The 21,673-nt window shown below is 34.8% G+C and overlaps 2 protein-coding genes and 1 pseudogene across 2 annotated transcripts; 2 read left to right on the forward strand and 1 right to left on the reverse strand.

Moving 5' to 3' along the window:
• Positions 1-690: 690 nt before the first annotated feature.
• LOC144842192 (profilin pseudogene) lies at positions 691-3,087 on the forward strand (annotated as a pseudogene).
• A 3,556-nt stretch (positions 3,088-6,643) lies between these two features.
• Positions 6,644-13,668, forward strand: LOC144842218 (uncharacterized). Its single transcript, XM_078698627.1, has 2 exons — positions 6,644-6,824; positions 11,514-13,668. Exon 2 carries the CDS (start codon positions 11,519-11,521, stop codon positions 12,644-12,646), a length of 1,128 nt encoding a protein of 375 aa, XP_078554753.1. The 5' UTR covers positions 6,644-6,824; positions 11,514-11,518; the 3' UTR covers positions 12,647-13,668.
• A 3,912-nt stretch (positions 13,669-17,580) lies between these two features.
• LOC144842094 (uncharacterized) lies at positions 17,581-20,327 on the reverse strand. Its single transcript, XM_078698458.1, has 2 exons — positions 20,077-20,327; positions 17,581-19,532 (listed from the first exon to the last, which is right to left on the reverse strand). The coding sequence occupies exons 1-2, from the start codon at positions 20,244-20,246 to the stop codon at positions 18,710-18,712; spliced, it is 993 nt and encodes a 330-aa protein (XP_078554584.1). The 5' UTR covers positions 20,247-20,327; the 3' UTR covers positions 17,581-18,709.
• Positions 20,328-21,673: the final 1,346 nt, after the last annotated feature.

A 21,673-nucleotide genomic window follows, 5' to 3' on the forward strand; every position in this document is an offset into this window, starting at 1 on the left:
AAACATAAAAGTTCCTTGTACACACTCGATAGAGTTTCTATACTGTTAACGTAAATCTTCTAATAGTAACCCATACTCTAATAGTAACCCCCCCCCCCCCTCCCCCTTACTAATAGTAACCCACCGTATAAGTCAATCTATAATAACCCACTTCTCTAATAGTAACCCATGAGAGTTATTATTAGAGTCACAAAAACTTATGATGCAGCTGTATTTTGAAATTAAGGAGATAATGTTGATCTCGGGAGTGGCGGAGGATTGGGTGTTTTTGAGTTTATAAAATAAAGTTCAACCAAATTTGTTTATTCGTACCATTTTATTATTTTGCCATGAGTTGCTGATCGGAAAAGTTGGGGTGAGTTACTATTTTCAGGTGCCTAATTTAAGATTAGTAATAGTAACCCACTACTCTAATAGTAACCGCCCACCCCCCACCCTCAAAGAATAATAACCCAGGGTTACAATTAGAAGATTTACGGTATACATATTCAACGGAATTTCGGAACTGATGAGCCGTGAAGTACTCTGTATTTAGAAAAAAAAGTTTATAGACGTTGGGTGCGCTAATCATCACGTGCATCAATTAGCCAATCGAAAACTCGTATACAGATTCACTTCTTTCACACATTATCTTCTTTCAATCAACTCAAGCGACCACGGAATTTTACTGTTAGGCGGCCTACCCTAGGTAGAATTATTTTATACATTCTACTTTTTGTATTGTACATTTACTCTAGATACTATTTAAAAATGAGCTGGGATTCATATATTGATAATCTAATTGCACAGAGTAAAGACGCAACTGGCGAAGCTCATGCAAGCCAGGCATGTATAATTGGTTTAGATGGTGGAGCTGCATGGACGACGAATTCGCATGCCAATGCACTGCAAATAACTGACGAAGAGCGTGTGACCATTGCTAAGTGCTTCAAAAAGAAAGATTTTAATACGTTTATGCAAAATGGAGTATGGTGCGAGAGTGTTAAATATCAGTTTCTACGAAGCGAAAAAGATGATGTCTTAGTGGTTTTGGCAAAAAAGAAAGAAAAGGGTTCAATAACCCTTCAATCATCGAAAACGGCAATTGTTATCGCATTTACTCCAAACAGCAAACAGCAAGGATTTACAAACAAAGCTGTGGGAATCATTGCCGATTATCTGGAATCCATGAACATGTAGGGTCTAGGCCAGCCCATGTCAGCCGGGACCTAGCTAATCCCCACACCTAGAACCTGATCAATGACAATAGACTCTTACTTATCTTACTTTACACAAGCCTATGCGCACGGGATTAATTAGCCTATGACCTATGCATTCAGATGAGATGATTTTTTTTGCCATGTAAAAAATGGGCATTCTTTAAAAACCTCTAGGCCTAGGCCTAATATCGCATGTGTACTATATAATAAATTCAAAGTTCTGGTTTTATCTGTTACAGCAGTGTGTATTTGTTAAAATGATATAAAAACAGGCTTGCCTTAATTGCTCAGGCTGATTGGATAAAACTACCAAATTGATTGGGGATACAGTAATACTATTACTAGGCCTAATATTATGTTGAGCTTCCAGTTTGGAGTATTATTTGTGTTGTTTATAAAGTTGCACGAGACGATAAGTTAATATCGAACTACACCAATTATTTCTTTGCTATGGAACAAGTCGGAGTCTGCTTATTTATACTGATCAAGCACACTGCTGTCAGAACTAAATTTAGACAAATGAGTATTTTGCCGTGCTGTGCCGACTCTGGGATAAATAACCACCACACATAGAACACACAGAAAGTGCGCAAGTGAATAATAATGACCATTTTATGTGAAGACGGCACCACACCCTCTTAAACTTACAAATTGTGATTATATGCTGATCTTCTATATGATCACATCTGTATACAAATTAATGTGTATGTAGAAGTATTGTAATGTTGGAAAACGAATTTTAATAACTTCGCAAAGAATAATGGATACCATTCAGAAAAGGACTTCTAGTTGTACTAAAAAGGAAATGTAAATCCACTGTCAAAAAAGAACATTCTTGTAGCATACAAATTACAAGACAATGATCCTGGACCAAACAAGTTGGAAACGTACAAAATAACCCATGCAACAAGACTGTGTTTGTTATTTGTTAACGACTTGCCATAGACCTACATTGTCATTACTGTAGTAATGAAAAATACACTGCAGTTAAATAATTGCAAAATGGACTTTGTACTTCTTAATTACTAGTTTCTAGTTTTGTTACCATCAATTGTGTTTAGATTTTAAATGTTTTTAACAGTTTCAAATGTTTTTAACAGTTTCTGAAATATTAAAGTGTGTCAAAAGTATAGTCATATTGCCAAAAACTTGTTTACTGTACTTTGATAAATTTTAATTTCCCTCCTCCCCAACTTTTGCAAAAGAAAAATGTAATTTCAGTCGAATGTGAAATCCTCAGTAAGAAAGCATTAGGCCAGTAGTTTTTAGGCAACATTTTAGAGTTTTATAGCGAAAAATGTTTTGTGAAAAGTTGCATTTGAATTCTGTTTTACAATATAGAAAAGGTTTATAATTATCTTAATGTGTTTGGTGTTTGAATGCCTAAATGATGCAATACATGTTTGTATTGTTGATATGTACAGTAATAATTACCAGTACCGTGCTAGTTCTCTAATGTGTAATTGTGAGTACAAACTTTTAATTACAATGTACTGTCATACAGTAGAACCCCTCCTTTGGGACACCCCTATTAAGGGGACACTTTTGAGTGCAAGATACTGTAGTTTTCAACCTCTATTAAGGGGAAAATATTTTTTTCCATCACAAAAACAACAGGCTTTTTATTGGTTAAATATAGACTTGACAAATTTTCAATTCTCAATTTCTTGAGTTGAGATCAATTATTGTTCATTTTGATATTTGTTTTTTGAGACAATTTCGTTTTATTTTTGTTAGTCTGCCCCTATTGAAAGGAAAATTTGTTGTGTTCCTTAATTAGGGGCTCTATTGATAAAGTTAAAGATTTTTTATTGTTTGTTTTATATTTTAAAAAATATAAGTAATGTTTCTGTCCAGTATTACTTGCTAATATAGTTCAGTATTTATTTTAAACCGTTTTATTTTGAATCACTATATTTACTAAATAATAGTCCTTACTAGAATATTTTAAACTGCAATTTTTATGTAGACTCTACCATACTGTTGAGAGGTAGATAATAAAATAAAAAAATAATAAGTGTTTTATTGTTCCTACTCTTTCAAACGACATTGTGTTATTTCTACGGAAGCCCATTCGGGCCACTAATTATATTTCAAAAGCTGGCTGGCGGTCAGATAACTTTTAAAATATAATTAACTAGTGGCCCGAACGGGCCTCAGTAGATTTCAATTTTTTTTTTCTGTTGAAATATAAAATCAATTTGTTTAATCTCATATGTGAAATAATAGCACAGGAGCTTTTAACTAAAACCTTTTGAGATTTTTTTTTTCCGTGACTATAATTTCGACTAGAGCCACTTTATTTTTAAATAACCAAACCAAGTTTCAAAAGACAAATACTGTGGCATTTAATTAAATTTCTATTTTGATATGGACATGCGTCTATGGAATTCCAAGCGTTGTATGAACAGCATATCAATTAAGTTCTGTAAGGCATGCACGTTTTTCACACTTTTAGCATTATCGGGTCCAACGTTGATGTAAACGCACATTTATCTTTAAGTGAAACAATCCAGTTTAGCACTAATTGATACTTCATTATCACTTAAATCGTGACATCATCTTCAGCACCGTCCTCATAATCATTTACCTTCTAAAATGACCTCGTGCGAATTAAAGGGAGATATGTACTGCTTTATAACTATTTCTTTCCACACGTTTGGAGTTTAAGCCTGGTTCCCAATAGCGACGCAACCTACGTAACGTAAGAAAATGGGAACCACGCTTTAGTCGTCTAAATGTGAGCACACCCCTTCTAAAAAAACACGTCAACCCCTTTCCATTCCCCGGGCCATCCCCTCTCCATATTCCTCCTGTGTTTTCATCATGTATCATTATCATTCTCTCTATGAGGTCATCGTCTTGACCACCACCACAACAACAAGCACCATCATCGTTGTTATCGTGGCACCTCTTGGGTTTTCTGGCCATCAACCTACATTACCACCATCCTCTACTCTGTTGCCATCATTAATCATTAAAATGTCCAAAACGAAGTTCAATTGATTTGATGTAACATAGTTTACTTAATAATATCATTTATGTTTTACTTGGGGTCACGCTATAGCTTCAGATAAAAGGAATTCAGTCAAGAATGATCAATACGATGAATCACTAGCGTCAGGCGTGCCAAAAGGCTATAACAAATGTCGATACAAGCCACAGGCAGACAGACAGCTCATTAGCTGGTGTAGTACATGATGACACAAAAACAGAGTACGTGATGTTCAAAGAATGCACGTAGGGTCGAATCAACGTCTCGACGACGACGCGTCGTTGAGTTTTCGTGCATTCTTTGCCCAACATAACTTTCACTGATAATCCTATTCGGTGCCGTGTCAGTGGTGACGTAGGCCTAGATAGGCCTAATGTTTCAATCTCACTATTTTCTATTTGAAGGTCCGAATCCCACCTGACCATTACATTTCCTTTTATGGTGTGTCACTCTTTTATTTATTCCACAATTACAATTCTTTATTATCATTATCTTCCATCTCATTTCACCATCGCTTTTTTCTCTTTAAATCATCATTTCCATCCATCGTAGGCTATTATACAAATAATGAATGTTTATGAGTGTAATGGTACAAATAATGGCATGAGGTGAATGATGAAAGGTTATATTTCAACGAGGCGAAGCCGAGTTGATATATAACCTTTCCTCATTCACCAAATGCCACTATTTGTACCATTACACGAATATAACATTCGCGACGAAAGTACAAAATAGGTGGCGCTGTTGTATTTTAAAAGCAATTGTACAGTATAACAAAAATATTTTCCTAACGCAAAAAGATTCTTTTTTCGTACACGGAAAAAAGTACTATTAAACGATCGTTTAATAGTGCGTATTATTGCACGCCATGTGACCCACAATAGCCCAATCAAATGACAGGAATGTATTTAGGTCTTATATAAATTCAATTATCCATGATGTTTGGGCCTACATATTTACGTGAAAATCTAAATATGGTACAACCAAGGCTTGGTACAAATAAATATAAACAAACTGGAAAATGAATTAAAAGAAAACGTTATAAACTTAGGTCTATACTGTACCAGAAATAAAAATTGGTTGAGATAATCACGAACACGACTATATAAGTTTGCTAGTTATCTACAACTATAGCTGGCGTTTTCAGTTTCTGGCAAATATCAAGTATAACAAATGAAACAGATTAAATTAATTAAAAAAATTAAATTATTTTATTTTTTTAAACCATGGATTTTTATTTTGAAATATTTGAAAAACGTTTTGTTTCTGTTCTAAGTTTCGTTTTTGTATATTTCTTTTAAGCGTCTAGACACGTTTTCTAAATTTTACCAAAAAGTCAAGCACGGAAAGATGTGGATGCGCACACGCTTAAAATTGGTTCCACTAGGACGTAACTCAGTGACGTAAGCGCGATTTGACCAATGGCAAGAGGTCGAATTGCTTCCGTGTCATTGTGATGCGTACTAACTAGTGTGAACCGAGCTTTAGCGGGAAATACACGTTGATTCTAATACACCTTAATTCTCTTGCATTCAATAACTGTTCCTGGATTTTAAAATGATAGGAGTAGAGGGTCTTACTTAGAATTAGTAAATATCGTGAATGAAACTATGATTTTCTGAGTAGGGGTCTACTTCCTGAAATCCCATAATCGGCCTACACATTCCGTAGAAACGATGAAACTTACACGCAACAATGCGTATAAAGTAATTAGGCCTATTGAAATATATTGTTGATGATTGCAAACCTCAAATGATTTCATTTTGTTTAATTCCACAGCTCCACTGTTGCATGTAGGACAAGCCCTCAGGCCCTCCTGGTGTCTTACTTGTTTCTGTTCTTTGCTTTCCCAGCACAGGTAGAAAACGCACTTGTCTTCCCCTTTTTAGTTTAAACTACCATCATCTCAAAACAGCCAACTGGTGAATGTTATGGGATCGACCACCGAGAGAATAGAGAACAAACAATGAATGTTTTATATTTTGTAACATTGTACTCGTAAAACATTCATTATTTTGTATATCGATGTATGTTAACTCTCCCCCTTTTTTCTCAGAATCCTCCAGCACCCCGTACTTAGCATAGGTACGGATGAATAAAAGTGCAACAATGAATGGCGTGTGGCTAATAAAAGAGAACTAATAATGAATGTTTTATATTTGTATAATGGTGCAAAATAAAATCATTTCATTATTTGTACCATTGTATTCATAAAGATTAATTATTGTGTATAATATCGAGTATGTTCTCCGAATCCTCCAGCATCCCGTACTTTAGCACAAGGCACGGATGAATAATAGTGCAACAATGTCAATGCCATGGCTTTGTTCTAATTGATATTTACTGTTCGTCATGATCTACAGAAGCAGACAATGGAATTAATAGATAATCTATACACTCGCGTCCTGCACTGCCCAAAAATCACAACTTTACGTATAGAATTTGTTGTTGAAACTGACACCCGTTGTATTTGAATATGAAAAGAAGAACCAAACCCTAGAGTTGTTGATGTATATTCCCAAACGCCATTGTTCACGCTGGAAAAGTGGATGTTGTTTGTTGGTGGTTAACAATTAATTTCTCCTAAAGTCTTTACTTGTGAAAATAATGTTGAATTGTTAATGACAAATGTAAGTATCGTAGTACAATCGTGCACGTAACGATTTGTTTTATTAGCAACAATAGCAATAGGCATATTATGATTTTATATTTTGATCGTATTTTGGACGTTGGGCTACTGATCTTGATATCGTGGGTTCAAATCCTTTATCCTTGGGAAAGACACTTTATACGTTTGCCACTCGGGTGTATAAATGTGTACCTGGTAACCCCCTACTCGCCTCGAAAGATGTACTAGGTTCATAAGCTAAATGTGTACACTGAACCTACGGTTTATAGTCCTTATCCGAGAAGACTCATTCTACCACCAGAACCATGGAGCTAGTGAGTCTCTAACCCTTGGCGATGTTATGGTTATGTAATTACGGTTCCACTGTCTTAATCGCCCGGCGGCCACTCACTCACCGATTACCCACTCCCCCTACTCGTCCCCTCCACTCACTCCCTCACTACATAATATAATGCAAATATATTTAACATGTTTCGTTTCATTGGAAATATGAGGATGCATTGTGTTTCAGAACGTCTTCCGATCCGCCGCTTTAGTGTTGCGTCCATCAATAGCCCTAATAATTCTGTACAATCATTGGATCACTGACATCATGTGACAAATTTGTATTTCGGGGTTTTCAAAAAGCATTGTAGGGTTTTATTGTTTATCCTTGAAACCGAAAGCTCCATCGAAAGATGAGATAAACTCAAAAGACTTCCTTATACAAAAACTTCGAGGGAATTTTCTTTAAATCTCAATTTAAACTAGAGCCGTGTATGATCTAATTATTACTCCATGGTATGATGCATGTTCATTCAAACAATTGTCCGTGGGTGTGTCGCCTTTTTGTAGTTCTGAATTTGATCATCCTTTAACAAATGAGTGAGTGTTTGCACTTCTTGTCATCAATGTTTGATCCTGAACACATGATTAAACGAAATGTTCAAATCGCCTGTTTCAACATATTAGGACAGAAAACAACAACGATGAGAAGAATTTAAAATAAAAGATTTCAGAGCTCAATATAAAGCCTTGTTTACACTATCAAACTGTATGTGACAACAAAATGTGATGTGCCCATATATGGACATGATTATGTCATATCACCATTTGGGAATATCACTACTACATTTAGGAATTCATAACACCTTTTTTCTCAAACTAGGTTGATAGTGTAGACAGAGCTTTATACTGTACAACAAAATGAGGAACAGAAACTGTATTATATGGATATATATCAGACGTTGTTTAGAAAAGTCTACAATAGACAAAATACAAATAAATTTGTACAAGTAAAAGAACATAATTAACCGGCAAAAAGTCTGCTGGAAAAATACAACTCGTTGTTTAAGGAATTACAGATAGTTCAGAATTCCGAATAGTTGATTTTCATATTTCTTGGAATTAATAGTGATACAAATCTGATCTGTTTCAAACAGAAACACACAAAAACGAATTCGAAGAAACATAAATGTAGAGAGAATCAATACTATGCCTAACGAAAAGATTGTAATCATAGTGTAATTTCGTTCTGTCAGAACATTTTTGTTGTTTCGTTCACTCACTCGGTGTGGCGGTTGAAATGGTACGAGAATTATAGCAATCTCGTTATTCCTCACCATTCCTTTTGCCTAGGTCCACTTATAAAAACGGATAACCGCCCGCTTTAAGGGTCTTTCACACCTGTTCCGGCACGGTTCCGGTCCGGCGCCGGCGCAATGTTTCGTTTTCACGCGGCTACGCGCATATCGATTGGCGTATAGCCGTGTGGAGCGTCGTGAAAACGAAACATTAATGTACGATTCGTCGGCCAGGCCGGAAACCGTGCCGGAACAGGTGTGAAAGACCCTTTATGCGTGCTTAATTGACAACATTTTCTTGGAAACATTTACTAATTCATACGCAACGTAAGAAAATGCCCTTCCAATAATTGTGTTTGCCCCAGAGAGATACAATAAGCCGGCTATATATCATTGATTTTCCCCCGTCTGCGTGAAATCAAACCTGCGATATTTGCAGCACAGTTGCGTCGTCGGTTCTCACTTGTGATTACGCAATACAGAACTTTGCGTCAATACGTCGTAGCGTTGCGTTAAGTTGCGTTGCGTCCTAGTGGGAACCACGCTTTAGAGTCCTTGATGACAACATTATTGAGTCATGACCAGCTGGATTATTAGTACCCCGTAATTCTAAACGTAATTTGTATAATTATAAGTCTATTGCATGTTACCAACAATTATATTACTTCTCTTATCAGAATCTTCTAATAATTTTATTTAAAAAAAGACATCTCTATCGTCATATTTTAATATAGGCCTATGTATTAGTGTTTTTGTAATAAGATAATTAACTTATTCAATTAATTAATATTCGTTATCACCAGAACGTGCGGTTTAGAATGTCTTCTATTCTTCCAAATATTATGTAGTGTAAGTGACGGGTTTTCCGCTATAAGATTTAAATGTTATGAAAAACTATAGATGAAAAGTAATTGGTGTTTCGATTTCAAATCAATTTGACGTCACAGAATTGATCAATGTATTGATTTGTTTTGGAAGTGGTTTAGAACTGGCTGTGTTGTAACGGATTAAGTGAATCAACAGGCCTACCTAGGCGCAGTATTGGTCTAAGCACCAAAAACCATTTAAAAAAAGCTTAAATAAGCAGAATAGCATGTATATCTTATTTAGCTAATTTTGCACATTTAAGCATAGTCTGTCCAAGATCGTCTTAACATCAGAGGAACCGTGTCCCAGCATGGTCCCAGCGAGTGGAGTGTGTTGAGGCAATTTAGCTATTTTGTTGCTCAAGAGATGATTCGTATAATGTATAATGTAAACACGAAACCCCAAAAGAAACAAACGCAAAAACACGATCTCTATTATTTGTGATATCATCATGAATTGAATTTTGGAATTTAACCAAATGCATTTATTTGTTGACCATACACCTTTGAATCAGTGGCACAATATGCGGTGCGGTCCAGGAAACAAACAGAACAGAACATATTGAAAAATAAAAAGACTTGAATAACTAAACTAAACTATATATTTTAAAGTTGTGTGTGTTTTCAATTTATATGTGATTTATGTATGTGGTTTGGAGTATATACACTTCGATAGTGCTTGCACTGTTGGCAATCCACAGGGTACTCCATCCACACTTCGTTTGTTAATGTTGGTTTCTTTCTGTTTGTATACCTGGAAATTGAATAAATAAATAAATAAAATAAATAAATAAATAACTAAGCTAAAAACAAAAATAACTAGAAACTACAGTATAATACAACAAGCAACAATACAATTACTATAAATCGATCATTGGGGGTACTTTAAAGAGGATCGTTTCTCCCATGCAGAACTTAAATATTTTTTTACAAAATGTATCAAATGAGTTGTATGATTTATTAAAAAGAGGGACAGACTCTCCTCCAAATATAAAACTTAATTTGCTTTCATCATTTGCATTTACAAATAATGTCCATAGATCGTAATCATTACAGAGGGTCAAATCATTTTCTAGGTTTCTTAATTCTTCTTTTCTAAACTTGTCAAAAGCGTTACAGTTCAAAACAAAATGTTTAATGTCTTCATATTCACCATTGTTACATAGTGTGCAAATGGTTTCATTTGACCACTTGCATGTTTACAATCAAGTTGTAAAGTGTTTGATCTAGCCATGGAGCTATAAAATTAGAATTTTATAGCTCCATGATCTAGCCGATGTCAACATAACACGAGTGAGGTCAACTTGACATAATTATGTCCGTCCTGGCGTGCCATATTACACTTTTAAAATTTGTTTGAGGTAAACTACGCTATTAGGTCATTAACCCGCACATTAATTGTTAATGAATGAATGTTTGCATAATGAATAAACAAACACTGACGCAACCACATTATTATTCTTGTTGACAATGAGAACTTGTCTAGACATTTCGACCTATTTATTTTCTAATCACTAAAACAAACAAACAAACAGGAAGCACTTTGAATACAAGATATTTAAAAAATAAAAAGCAGATTGAAGATGCAGATGCATTGTCCCCCAAAAACATCATGGAAAATGCAGATAAAACAATTCAGACTTTGAATATGCCATTTTGCAATTATACTATTTTTTGGCTTTAAATTATAGATTTTTCAGGTAAATAATTATTTTTTCTGATCCAATTTTTGGTCAAAGTGAATAACTATGTGACATGAAAATGGTAGCAAAAAGTACGTATCATATTTATAATGATATTCATTCTGGTGTTAATAAACTTAATACATAAATAACAGGCCTATAAATAAATGTAATTATTTGGTCTTTTTTGTTGTTTTTTTTTTGTGTTGAAAAATGGAAACGCTTACTCGGAATAAACGCCTCCCTCGAATACGGCGGCCCTCCACTTAAACCCTCATGAACAATGAACACCCCGGGGCGTTTATTCGAACAAATACGGCATGTTCCCTGAACGTGGGTGTCCCCAAAGGAAGGGTTATACTGTACTCTTATAATTTATGTACATTTGTTTTATTAGTAGAAAAAATTACAGACAGTACAGTATTGTTACGGATATAATTACGACTGCAATATGAAAACGCCCTATGTAGAATGAAAAGTAAAACTTTTTACCAATTACGGAAGATCAACAAATTTTATGTTTAATAACGCATTCTTTAATTGTCTTAATGGTATATATTTTTATTTTTGTTTGTATTAGAAACAATGACGACAGTTGAAAGCCTTGCAGACGATTTGCGAGAGGAGTTTCTTACTTGTTCTCTGTGCTTTTCAAGATTTCACAAACCGAAGTTGCTCCCTTGCCAACACACCTTCTGTTCTCCATGTCTTATGAAATGGATAAACACTAAAACATCTCATTACAAAATAGAATGTCCCATGTGTAGAGAAGAGAGTACTCTTCCACACGGAGGAGTCCATGCGTTGCCAGAAAGTTTCTTTGCTGTAGGCTTGATGGACTTTTTAGATTCTCGTCTGCAAGATTCAACGGACGCATTACGCGCGGGGCTTTTTCATCAGTTTGGAAGAAAAGGCAACTCAGACGGACAGCTTTACAAACCTCAAGGAATTGCGGCCTGTCAGTCAGGCAATATTCTGGTAACCGACTGCAAGAATAGAATTCAGACATTTTCAAGCGTTGGGAAGTTTTTAAACAAGTATTCATTTGATGATTTGGAGAAGAAATTTTCGCCTTGTTGCGTTACAGTCACGAAGCATTTGTCGCCTGACCAATCAGAGTGGGTGCTCGTGTCAGATGTAAATAACAAACAAGTGATGTTATGCGAACTAGACGGTAATGTCGTGCGTCACATTGGAAGGGATGACCTCCAGATGCCTGGTGGCGTCGCCGTTACGAGCGACGGTATAATCCACGTTGTAGACGTCTACGCAAATTTAATTCGTTCTTATACCGTACATGGAGTTGCTGTGAGAACATTTGGTGGATCTGGAGTACGCGAAGGGTCCTTTCAAACGCCGAAATATATTGCTGTTGCCAAAAATGACCGGTTGGTTGTCTCTGACTCGCTTAACCATCGAATTCAAATATTTGATTCGACGGGACATTTCCGTCGTTCAATCGGCACTCGTAGTAAGGACAGCGGAGGCTTTAAATCACCTACGGGGGTTGCTGTTGACAGTAATAACAATATATTGATAGCAGACGGACAGAATCATAGTCTGCAGCTCTTTGACCCGTTTGGACGGTTATTAAAACGAATTGATGACGACATTGACGATTTGTCGCACCCGGAAAGTGTAACTATTGGTATCGACGGCAGTGTTTTGGTCGCAGACGCCGGAAACCATAGTGTAAAAGTGTTCAGATATTGAACCCGGATAAGGAATCGATCTCGGGGTTTTAACGTTACGGTACTATAGAAACAATGTCAATATTTTGTATCCTGAATAATTAACAAACAATCATTAATAAATTGCCTTTTGATACAATGCAATTGTACATTAAACAAAATTAAAGGATATAAAAATCGTATTTCTAGAATGATTACAAATAATGTATTAATAGTATGTAATTTCCCCCAAATACATGAAAAAATGAAAATTAATCAGACTTTGAATAGGCCATTTTGTAGTTTTTATAAAGCTATTCATTTCCGTAGAAAGAAAAACGGAAAAAATAATGATTTCACTTTCACATAAAATGCTAGACAATTTGACTTTTTGCTTTTAATACTATATTTTTATTTAGGCCTATATACATTTTTTGATCCAATTTTTGTCAAAGAGAATAACTATATTATGTAAAATGAAATGGCATTTATTGAACAACAATTCAAAACATTGTATTCTCACGAGGGTCAATATATCTTTATACCGGTCAAATCGTATCATTAAGTTCGCTTCTGTTTTAGAGTGTGATTTTATTTAGAAGATGTTGAACCCGGATGTGGGATATTTCTCGGGTTTAACGGTACGGTATTTAACAAACGATGTAAACATTATGTACTCGGAATATATAAAAAAACCCATCAATAATAACAATTGCCTTGTGCTATCAATACAATAGTATGAGCATTATCAAATGAATATTCTATTCTAATTCTAACCAGAAATTGGATTCACAGCATGCAACTACATGTTATTAAGTTATACGTTAGGGATACCAAGAAAGGCAAACGTTGCTGACCCTATAGTCTGGCTTCCAGGCTGAGTTTTGACTTAATGTAGTAAAAAGGTAAATATTTTGGCACATATGGCGTTTTATACGTATAATACTTGAGCTTCAGACAAAAATCGAAACGTTAATAATAAAGTTAGAGTTTAATAAACAAACTTGTATCTGTGTGGCCTGTTTGTTGTAAACAATTGCAACCAAATAAAACGAAATTTATGCCTACAATCTATTAATATCTATATTAAAAACTACTCCGAGATATACATAGGAATAAATGATATCTATTTTTAAGCTATAAAAGACCACTAAGCACTGTACAATATTATCTGTATAATATTTATCTGTCTGTGTGGCTTGATAAGTTTAAACAATCGCAACCAATGAAAAGAAATGTAGGCCTAGAATCTATTATTATCTATATTAAAAACTACCCAGAGATATACATAGAAATAAATGATATGTGTTTTTTAAGCTATAAAAGACCACAAAGCACTGTACAATAAACGTCCGGGATTTTTACTACCATTTGAATAAAAAAAAATCGACTTTTAGAATCTCTGGGAAACGGAACGATGAGATCATTAATTCAGAATAAAATGTTGGTAATTAAGGAAGAAATAATTTTCAACGTATTTTTTTTAAAATAAATCTATTTAGGACTAAGTCACTCAACATCTAATTTTTGTTTAAGGTTTGGAAGAAACTAAAATGATTATTTTTTATCTTTTCAATTCATTACAAATCTTAACCTAAACCTAACAGATTCGTTTCTAGAGTAAATACAGCGTCATATGTGATATTGTACCGATAATAGATACTGGTATGAGACGCTATATCATGGAATTAGTCTAAATACAATTTGTAGAATAATAATTATTCCATGGCTGATCTAAGTAAAGAAGACTGCGGCGGGATATTTAAATATTTATTCAGAAAAACCTTAAAAGAAAGATTCATTAAATTGCAAAGTTTTCAAAGCAATTGTATAGAGGTTAAAAATGTGTTAAATTTAGTGTGTATGAAATAAAGTATTTTTCATTCGAGCGCCCAACAAGGATCTGTTCCTTACCCAAACAATTTGGATGTAGCCACATGTAGATTTGCATATTAACCGATCGGAACGGAGGCAAATAACAATTGGATCCAACGTATTCGGCAGGGATTTATTGTCAGAAATAAGATGTATATTTCATTGACGCTTTTATATAATAGGAATTTTACATTGTTATCATCTAACTACAGTCTTGCTCGACGAAGCAAGGCGAGGTTTCTGTTTTTATGGATTTATTATTTGCGATTCTCCAGTAGTCTTTTAGAAGCAGGCTAGGATTCACTAAAATGGCGGTAAGTACGGTACGATAACAACTTCTCTAATGTTTCACGTTGTGCATAAAACATATCATAGGTTTATGGGTGGCAGTAGGGCCAGAATAGACAATGTATACATATGCAGAAACGATAAGCAGAAACGCGGAGAGGACAACATTATCGGAACGGACACGCGCAAACGCGAAATGGACACACACAAATGCGGAACGGACACACGCAAACGCAGAAATGACATAATGAGTTAGGCCTTCTGCTGCACGCGACGTGACCAACGGAACGTCTCACATGCATGACAAAATGATGTAACAACAATTTTTATATTATTGACGGAGAATGAACGGGAAATCCCTTTTTATTCTATACCCGGAAACAACGGTAATGAAACGCTGTACTTTGCTTTTGATAAAGATAACAATAAGCTAGTGACAATTGTTGTGTCTATAGAGATATTATTGTTATTATCATAAACAAATCAATGGAGTTACAGCGGAAAATCCCACATTAATAATATCTAAATTGAACCAACCAATAGCGCGCCAAGCTGTCATTTATTCAGGTAATATATAGATATCTTAGTTGTAGGCCTAAACTAAGATGGCTTTATTTCCGAATAAACGACAGCTTGGCGCGCCATACAATCAGCAATTATTTTTTTTTTGCTTGTCGAATAATGTTTTGTAGCCATGGCAAGTGTCGAGTCATAGTAATTAGCTAATGCGCAGGAGCAACATTGTTCTTTACATGCACAGTACAGAGCAATTTGTGCTTGAAGAAACGGGAAATATTTTAAAATTAACTAGCAAAATTATTAGCGTTTGGCGATATCACATATCAGCCAATTTTACAAATTTCCTTATTGTTTTATTTAATTTTTGCAAACTACAGAGGTTTACCGCATTACAAACATTTTCAAAACAAAAATTATAGAATGATTCAAGAAAATGTTTAATTTTGATCTAAATGTGGGTGTATTTGCCACTTTCGTTTTTCCTTTCTGTCTTTATTTTAATGTATGATACATGAAAATAATAATAATATATCAAAAATAAATTAAGCCGATCCTTTGTGGTTCAATTCTCATTTTAAGATTATATCTAGGATTTAGTACATCTGCAAAAGGCGATTTATATTTAGTTCAGTAAGATCCCATAACCGCTCAGAATCGGTGCGAATAACAAGTGTCTATTCTGAATCTACAATAAATATTAGGCCTATAATTATTTATTGTTCATTTCAAAGGTAATAGTAGCAATTTTTCTAATTTTCTGAAAAATGTTCCAATTGGACTTATTTTCTGACCAGTTTGAACCAGCCATGGACATTTGTAATATCAGGGGTCACTTAATAGTATAATAAAAAGACAGAAAACTGTTAAATTCAACCAAAAAAACCATAATGTTTTTTTTTCAATCCAATTTTTGGTCAAAGTGGATAACAAACAAAATTTGAAAAAAATATCTGGGGGACAATACATCTTTAAGATTGACAACTGAAAGATAATAGTATTTCGGCCTTTTTTAGGAAATCATTTTCAAGCGAATGTATAATATTCCAAAATATGATCAATGTCATTATACAAGATGGAATTTTATTAAAAAACGTTAGAGTGCATCGTCGAAAATATAATGCCAACATGGTTGAATTTGTACAAAATGTGTGTTCATCATCATTTTTTCTATGAAAACCATATAGAACAACATATAAAACAATATTTTATGAGATAATTCCAAGAAAAAACAGAAATCTGTAAATACGAGTGTAAACTATATCGTTGCTGTGGTGTTATGTTGACTTTTCGTTCATAAATGTAATTATACCTCATATTGTCCTATTATATTTATGAAATTCCGTAATATAGAAATAGATTAATAATTATGCGATTCATAGAAACAGATTATCAATATTTTTCAGTGTTTCATTAACCACACAGAATGTAAATTCCTTCTTTGGTGGTGGACTTACTAAGAATTGCTTAATATGTTTCAATTGTTTCTTTATCATATGGTTTTACATTCACTCACTGTGATATTGATGAATCAGCTTTCGTTTTAGAAACGTCTCTCAAATAAAAACGTTCAGCTTTTAAAATCACCATAAAGCCTTTTCTACAAACATGATGATGTCATATCACTACAATATTTAGGTATATCACTACCATATTTGGGCACATCACGCTTTTTTTTTGTCAAAATAGTTTGATAGTGTAGATAGAGCTTGGTACGGTACGAGCACGTAATCCGTGTTTTAGGGTTATTCTTCGTAGAAAAGAGAAAGAATGTTCTGTGTAGGCATTATTGTCAAATTTTACCAAATAAATGGACCGTCATAAACAGAGGGATTGAGGCTTTAATCTAAGGGGAAGGAGTGAAAGTTTATAGGCTAGTTGTTCGTATTGTGCAGGTGCACGCATTCATACACACGGCGGGTATCAACATGAGAATTGTACTAGTACTAAGAGGTTTAAACTGTGTGGGGTTTGTTGTAGCTAGGCCTCCAATTCAGAATTCATGGGCCCGAGAAACTCCATATGAGGAAGAGGGAGGGGGAAGTAGGTTGGTCACAGCATGGCGCTGTGCTCGTATCATTTCTGATATTGAGAGATCGCACACTTCACAACAATTTAGGATGGTGGAAACTATATCACCCGATATTTCCAAATTTCCAGAATTCGGTTTTAAAGCAAGCCAATACTTCGTGTCGGGCGGCGCCACGGTGTGATACGGATGACACCATATGCCTCCACCTCCACTAGATCATTTCGTCCTAAAAATAATGAACGTTAAAGTACGAATTGGTACGGTAATTCAATAAGGTAGACTTTATTAAATACAATACAAAAATAACATTCTTTTTTTACATATAATAAATACAACAGCACTATAAACGATTTAACTTGAACCTTATGAGAACATTGGTAATTTAAGTAATTAAGTTTTTTTTAGTAACACAACAAATAACTTACCAAGAATAATCGGTAGCAAAACAATAGTATTAGGCAATAATGAAATCAGCAATAATGTGCTTTGCGGCACTATTTTTATTATTTCGACATCGCAAAGTCTATTTTTAGGTTAATAGACCGAACAAGCACCATAACGTTTATAAATATGTTTTTAACAGCGGATTGAGTAACATCAGCAGCTAATTCTCACTCCAATTTTGAGTTCTCAATCGAACCGTGATTATTAAAATAAAAACACTGAATTTTATATTTTAAACAATTTCTCATTAAATACATGTTTTAACACTATAATCACCCCTATTCAGGGGACACCTCTCTTAAGGCAAATTTACATAGACGAGCGGTAACGGTAAGCGGGAAGCAGCGTATCTTGTCCCACGTAGAACCTATCTATCCTGAGCGAAAATCGCCTGTCCGCTCCGCGTTGTTTCTAGGCATAAAGGTCATTATAGGAATAACATGTAATCTATATCTTTTATAACCGTTACCGCGGGTCTGTGTAAATTGGCCTTCAAGGAGGTGGGGGGAACACCTTTTTGATAGGGAATTCTACTGTATGTCGAATCGCCGTCTAGAACCTAGATACCTATCTACCAGACATAATACATTTTTGTTCTATATTGTGCGTATTTTGCAATTGCTCTTGAATCGTTTTTCAATAATAGTTTTGATTATTTGTTATTTACGTTAAGTTAACAATTGTATTCACATTTCTATTTATAAATTCATAACATGGTAAATATAGCTATTATGTAAACCAAATTCTATAAATAGACAAACACAAGAGAAACTATTCGTTGATCAACTATGTAGGCTAATTGTTTCTTTTCATTATGCAATAGAGCTCGGAATCACCTGATCCAGCATTCCAAACATTTCCGTAAACAGAAGATTAAAGTTCCGATACTCTGCTTAATATTGCTTCTAAGAAAACATTCCGTGAAATCGTCACGTCGCGTTTTTAAGTTGTTCATTGCGTTTGTAACGGAATTGAAACAAACTCTGTTTCTATGGCATCAACAGGATTGACTTTTTCGTCGACGCATGTAATGATCGGTGTTGATTCTTTCACGACTTGTGAATACGTCGGTGGTAATATATCAGTGGGAAGGGGCGGGAACTGGAAGTTTCCGCCACCGTTGAATTTTCCCACTATCCGTATTGTCCTTCCAGGGGGTGATCGCATGGTTACCCCGCAACCTTCACTTGACTGTTTATTTTTTTTTCTGCACTGTCTTGATTCGTCTGTGACCGCGCATAGAGCCCATCCGTTCATGAAACTGAAGAATATCAGAAATGCGTAGAAAAACCCTATTGAAATGTTACTCAGCTGAGAATTCATTGAAAAGTTCTGCATTATAGTTGAAAACAAATAGAGTAACGGTATTACGCCGTTACATACTACGGTCAAAACGGTATTTGTAAAAACTACGACGCCGTACCGACGGAAATTGCGTTTCCAGTAAGTGCTTATAAGTCTTTGTATTTGATTGGTTGGGCGGCTACCCTGTGACGTCATAACTATTAGTCCAATAAACGGTTCCTCTTGAATGCACAGGGCAACGGAAAACGCCGTAATTGCGACGATGTCGTATACGATGTTCACCATGCGATTGTGAGATTTCACGAGAATGTTGACCGCTAACATGAAGATAAACATGCCCAGAGCCACACTAAAAGACGCTTGAATCTGTATGTCAGACGTTTTGAGCCGGTCAGATAGAACGCCAGACGTAAACGTGATTACGATAGCCAGTACTGGTAAAACTAGACCAACAATAACATCCAGGTATCTATAAAAAGGCACAGAATATTATAAAATATTGAAAGGGTAGATAATGGTAGGTCGGTTGCGTAATATCACGCGACGCAAATCACGAGTATACTGGTAGCGCCGTCGTTGTGATTTATCAAAAATATAACACTTAAAGCTTCATTTTAAAAAATGATCCTAAAAGTCATAAATAATATAATGAAAATATTACTTTTAATATTTAAACCTTATCGTAAGATTGAATATTGCAGTTAATATTTTCAGTAGACTAGCATATTTTATAAGTTTCATATCTCTAGGTCTATACATTTTAATTATGATTTTTCCAAGAATTATTTTTGAAAATTGGTAAATTAATAAAAAAAGATTATATATTTGGCCAAAATTTCATGTATAATGTATCAAAATTGCATGCGTCATTATGACGTTCAGGCCCCTGGGCACCTGACATGGCTTTCCTTCACATACATTAGCATTTGTGCATTATAAAATAGCGACGCCCATGCAACATCATCTTAACAAAATTTACCATTTTCAAACAAAATAAATAAAATAAGACTCACACAATCCGCATTTCGTTTGCGTGGCTCCTGTGAAAATACAAACATCCCGATGGAGAGCTCTTCCATTTTTTCAAAACCTTGTCTACACAATTGTAAATAGCAAAGTAAAGGAAGCCTGTAACATTTACAGTGACAGATATAACAAGCAAGACTAATAATTGTAAGAACATGATTGCACCAGTCTGTAGTTACTAGGCCAAGACAGTATTCTTACTGATATTTGCAATCTCCCTTTAGGATGCGTCCTTCCTCTGCAAATTTAAAGTTATAAGTAAAAGAAATGAGTATGATTACCCGCTTTAAATATAAACCAATGTGGGGAATTACAAACGGGATTTCCAAGAATGACGTGACGTCATAAATAGGGAAATTCCCTCGCCAACTACTATTAGCATACGACGCACAGTATTTGTTTTGATACCGGATTTTTTGTAATTGTGATTATTTGTAGTTTCTATTATTTGTTCAATTGATTGATATCTTCCTTGTTTTCTAAAAATAGTCTAATTTACCTTGTACATAACGATTGGCTGATTTAAAAATATAACATTGCTTCCTATTTGTACTTTTTGAGATCATTGTAAGTATAACATTTGTATGCTTATTTGGTAAACACATTATCCTTATAATAGGCCTAGAGGCATATACGCCTTTTATATTAACACTATAGATACCTAATCCCAAAAAGAACGTGTCCTTATCCTACCTGATCCTACCCATCCAGGTTGGTTTCAAGTAGGCCTATAGTTTAAAACCTTCCAATTGAAAAGCAATCATCCACAATATAGCAAACGCGCACATAGTAGACTATGTATTATGTACTATGTACATTTTACATGCATTAGACGAGCCCCAAGTCTGTATTTATAATTATTGTATTTAGTCCATCCATGTTAGTCCATCCGTCAGCGTTTCGATTTTTGTCTGGAAATTATTTTGTGTATGAAAAGTATAAATTATATGTATGAAACGCCATATGTGCCAAAATGTTTTTGCTGATACTCATTCGAAATACGGTCTGGAACCTAGACTATACATGCATACGCAATCGTCACAATTGGAAGAGCTCCTATTTACATAAAGCTTTGGATCCCAGACTCTAGGACGCAACACAAGTACCAAGAGAACAACGTAAATGTATTTAACCAATCACAAGCGATAGATTATTCTGTCGCTTGTTAAACCCGTTTAACGTTATTCGACGCTATCTTTAAAAATAATCGCTGATCCTATACGTTAAAATTGAAATGTAAACGAAGGAAAAGGTAATAGGGACTTTACGAAACAGGACGGAAAGCTACGGGACGGTGCTCATGAATAATTTATGCAAGTGGGCGGAGCTTAGTTAGCCTGAAATTCCGTCGTCTTATCTTTTTGAGGACGATAAAGTTGCCATTTTCCCGTTTACGGAGAACGACTAGAAATGATGTACATATAACCTTAACTATACAGTTCAAATTAAACTTAATAGTGGAATTTTCGAAATTCTAAATAACATTTGAACTTACAATTTAATTGTTTAGGCCTACGCGTTTACGACGTCGAGGAAGGAGACAGGAGTTTCAACTCTAACGCACGTCCAACGCTAGAAATCAAA

The sequence above is a fragment of the Antedon bifida genome, chromosome 5 (genome assembly GCF_963402885.1).
Source record: "Antedon bifida chromosome 5, ecAntBifi1.1, whole genome shotgun sequence".
NCBI classification, from domain to species: Eukaryota; Metazoa; Echinodermata; class Crinoidea; order Comatulida; family Antedonidae; genus Antedon; species Antedon bifida.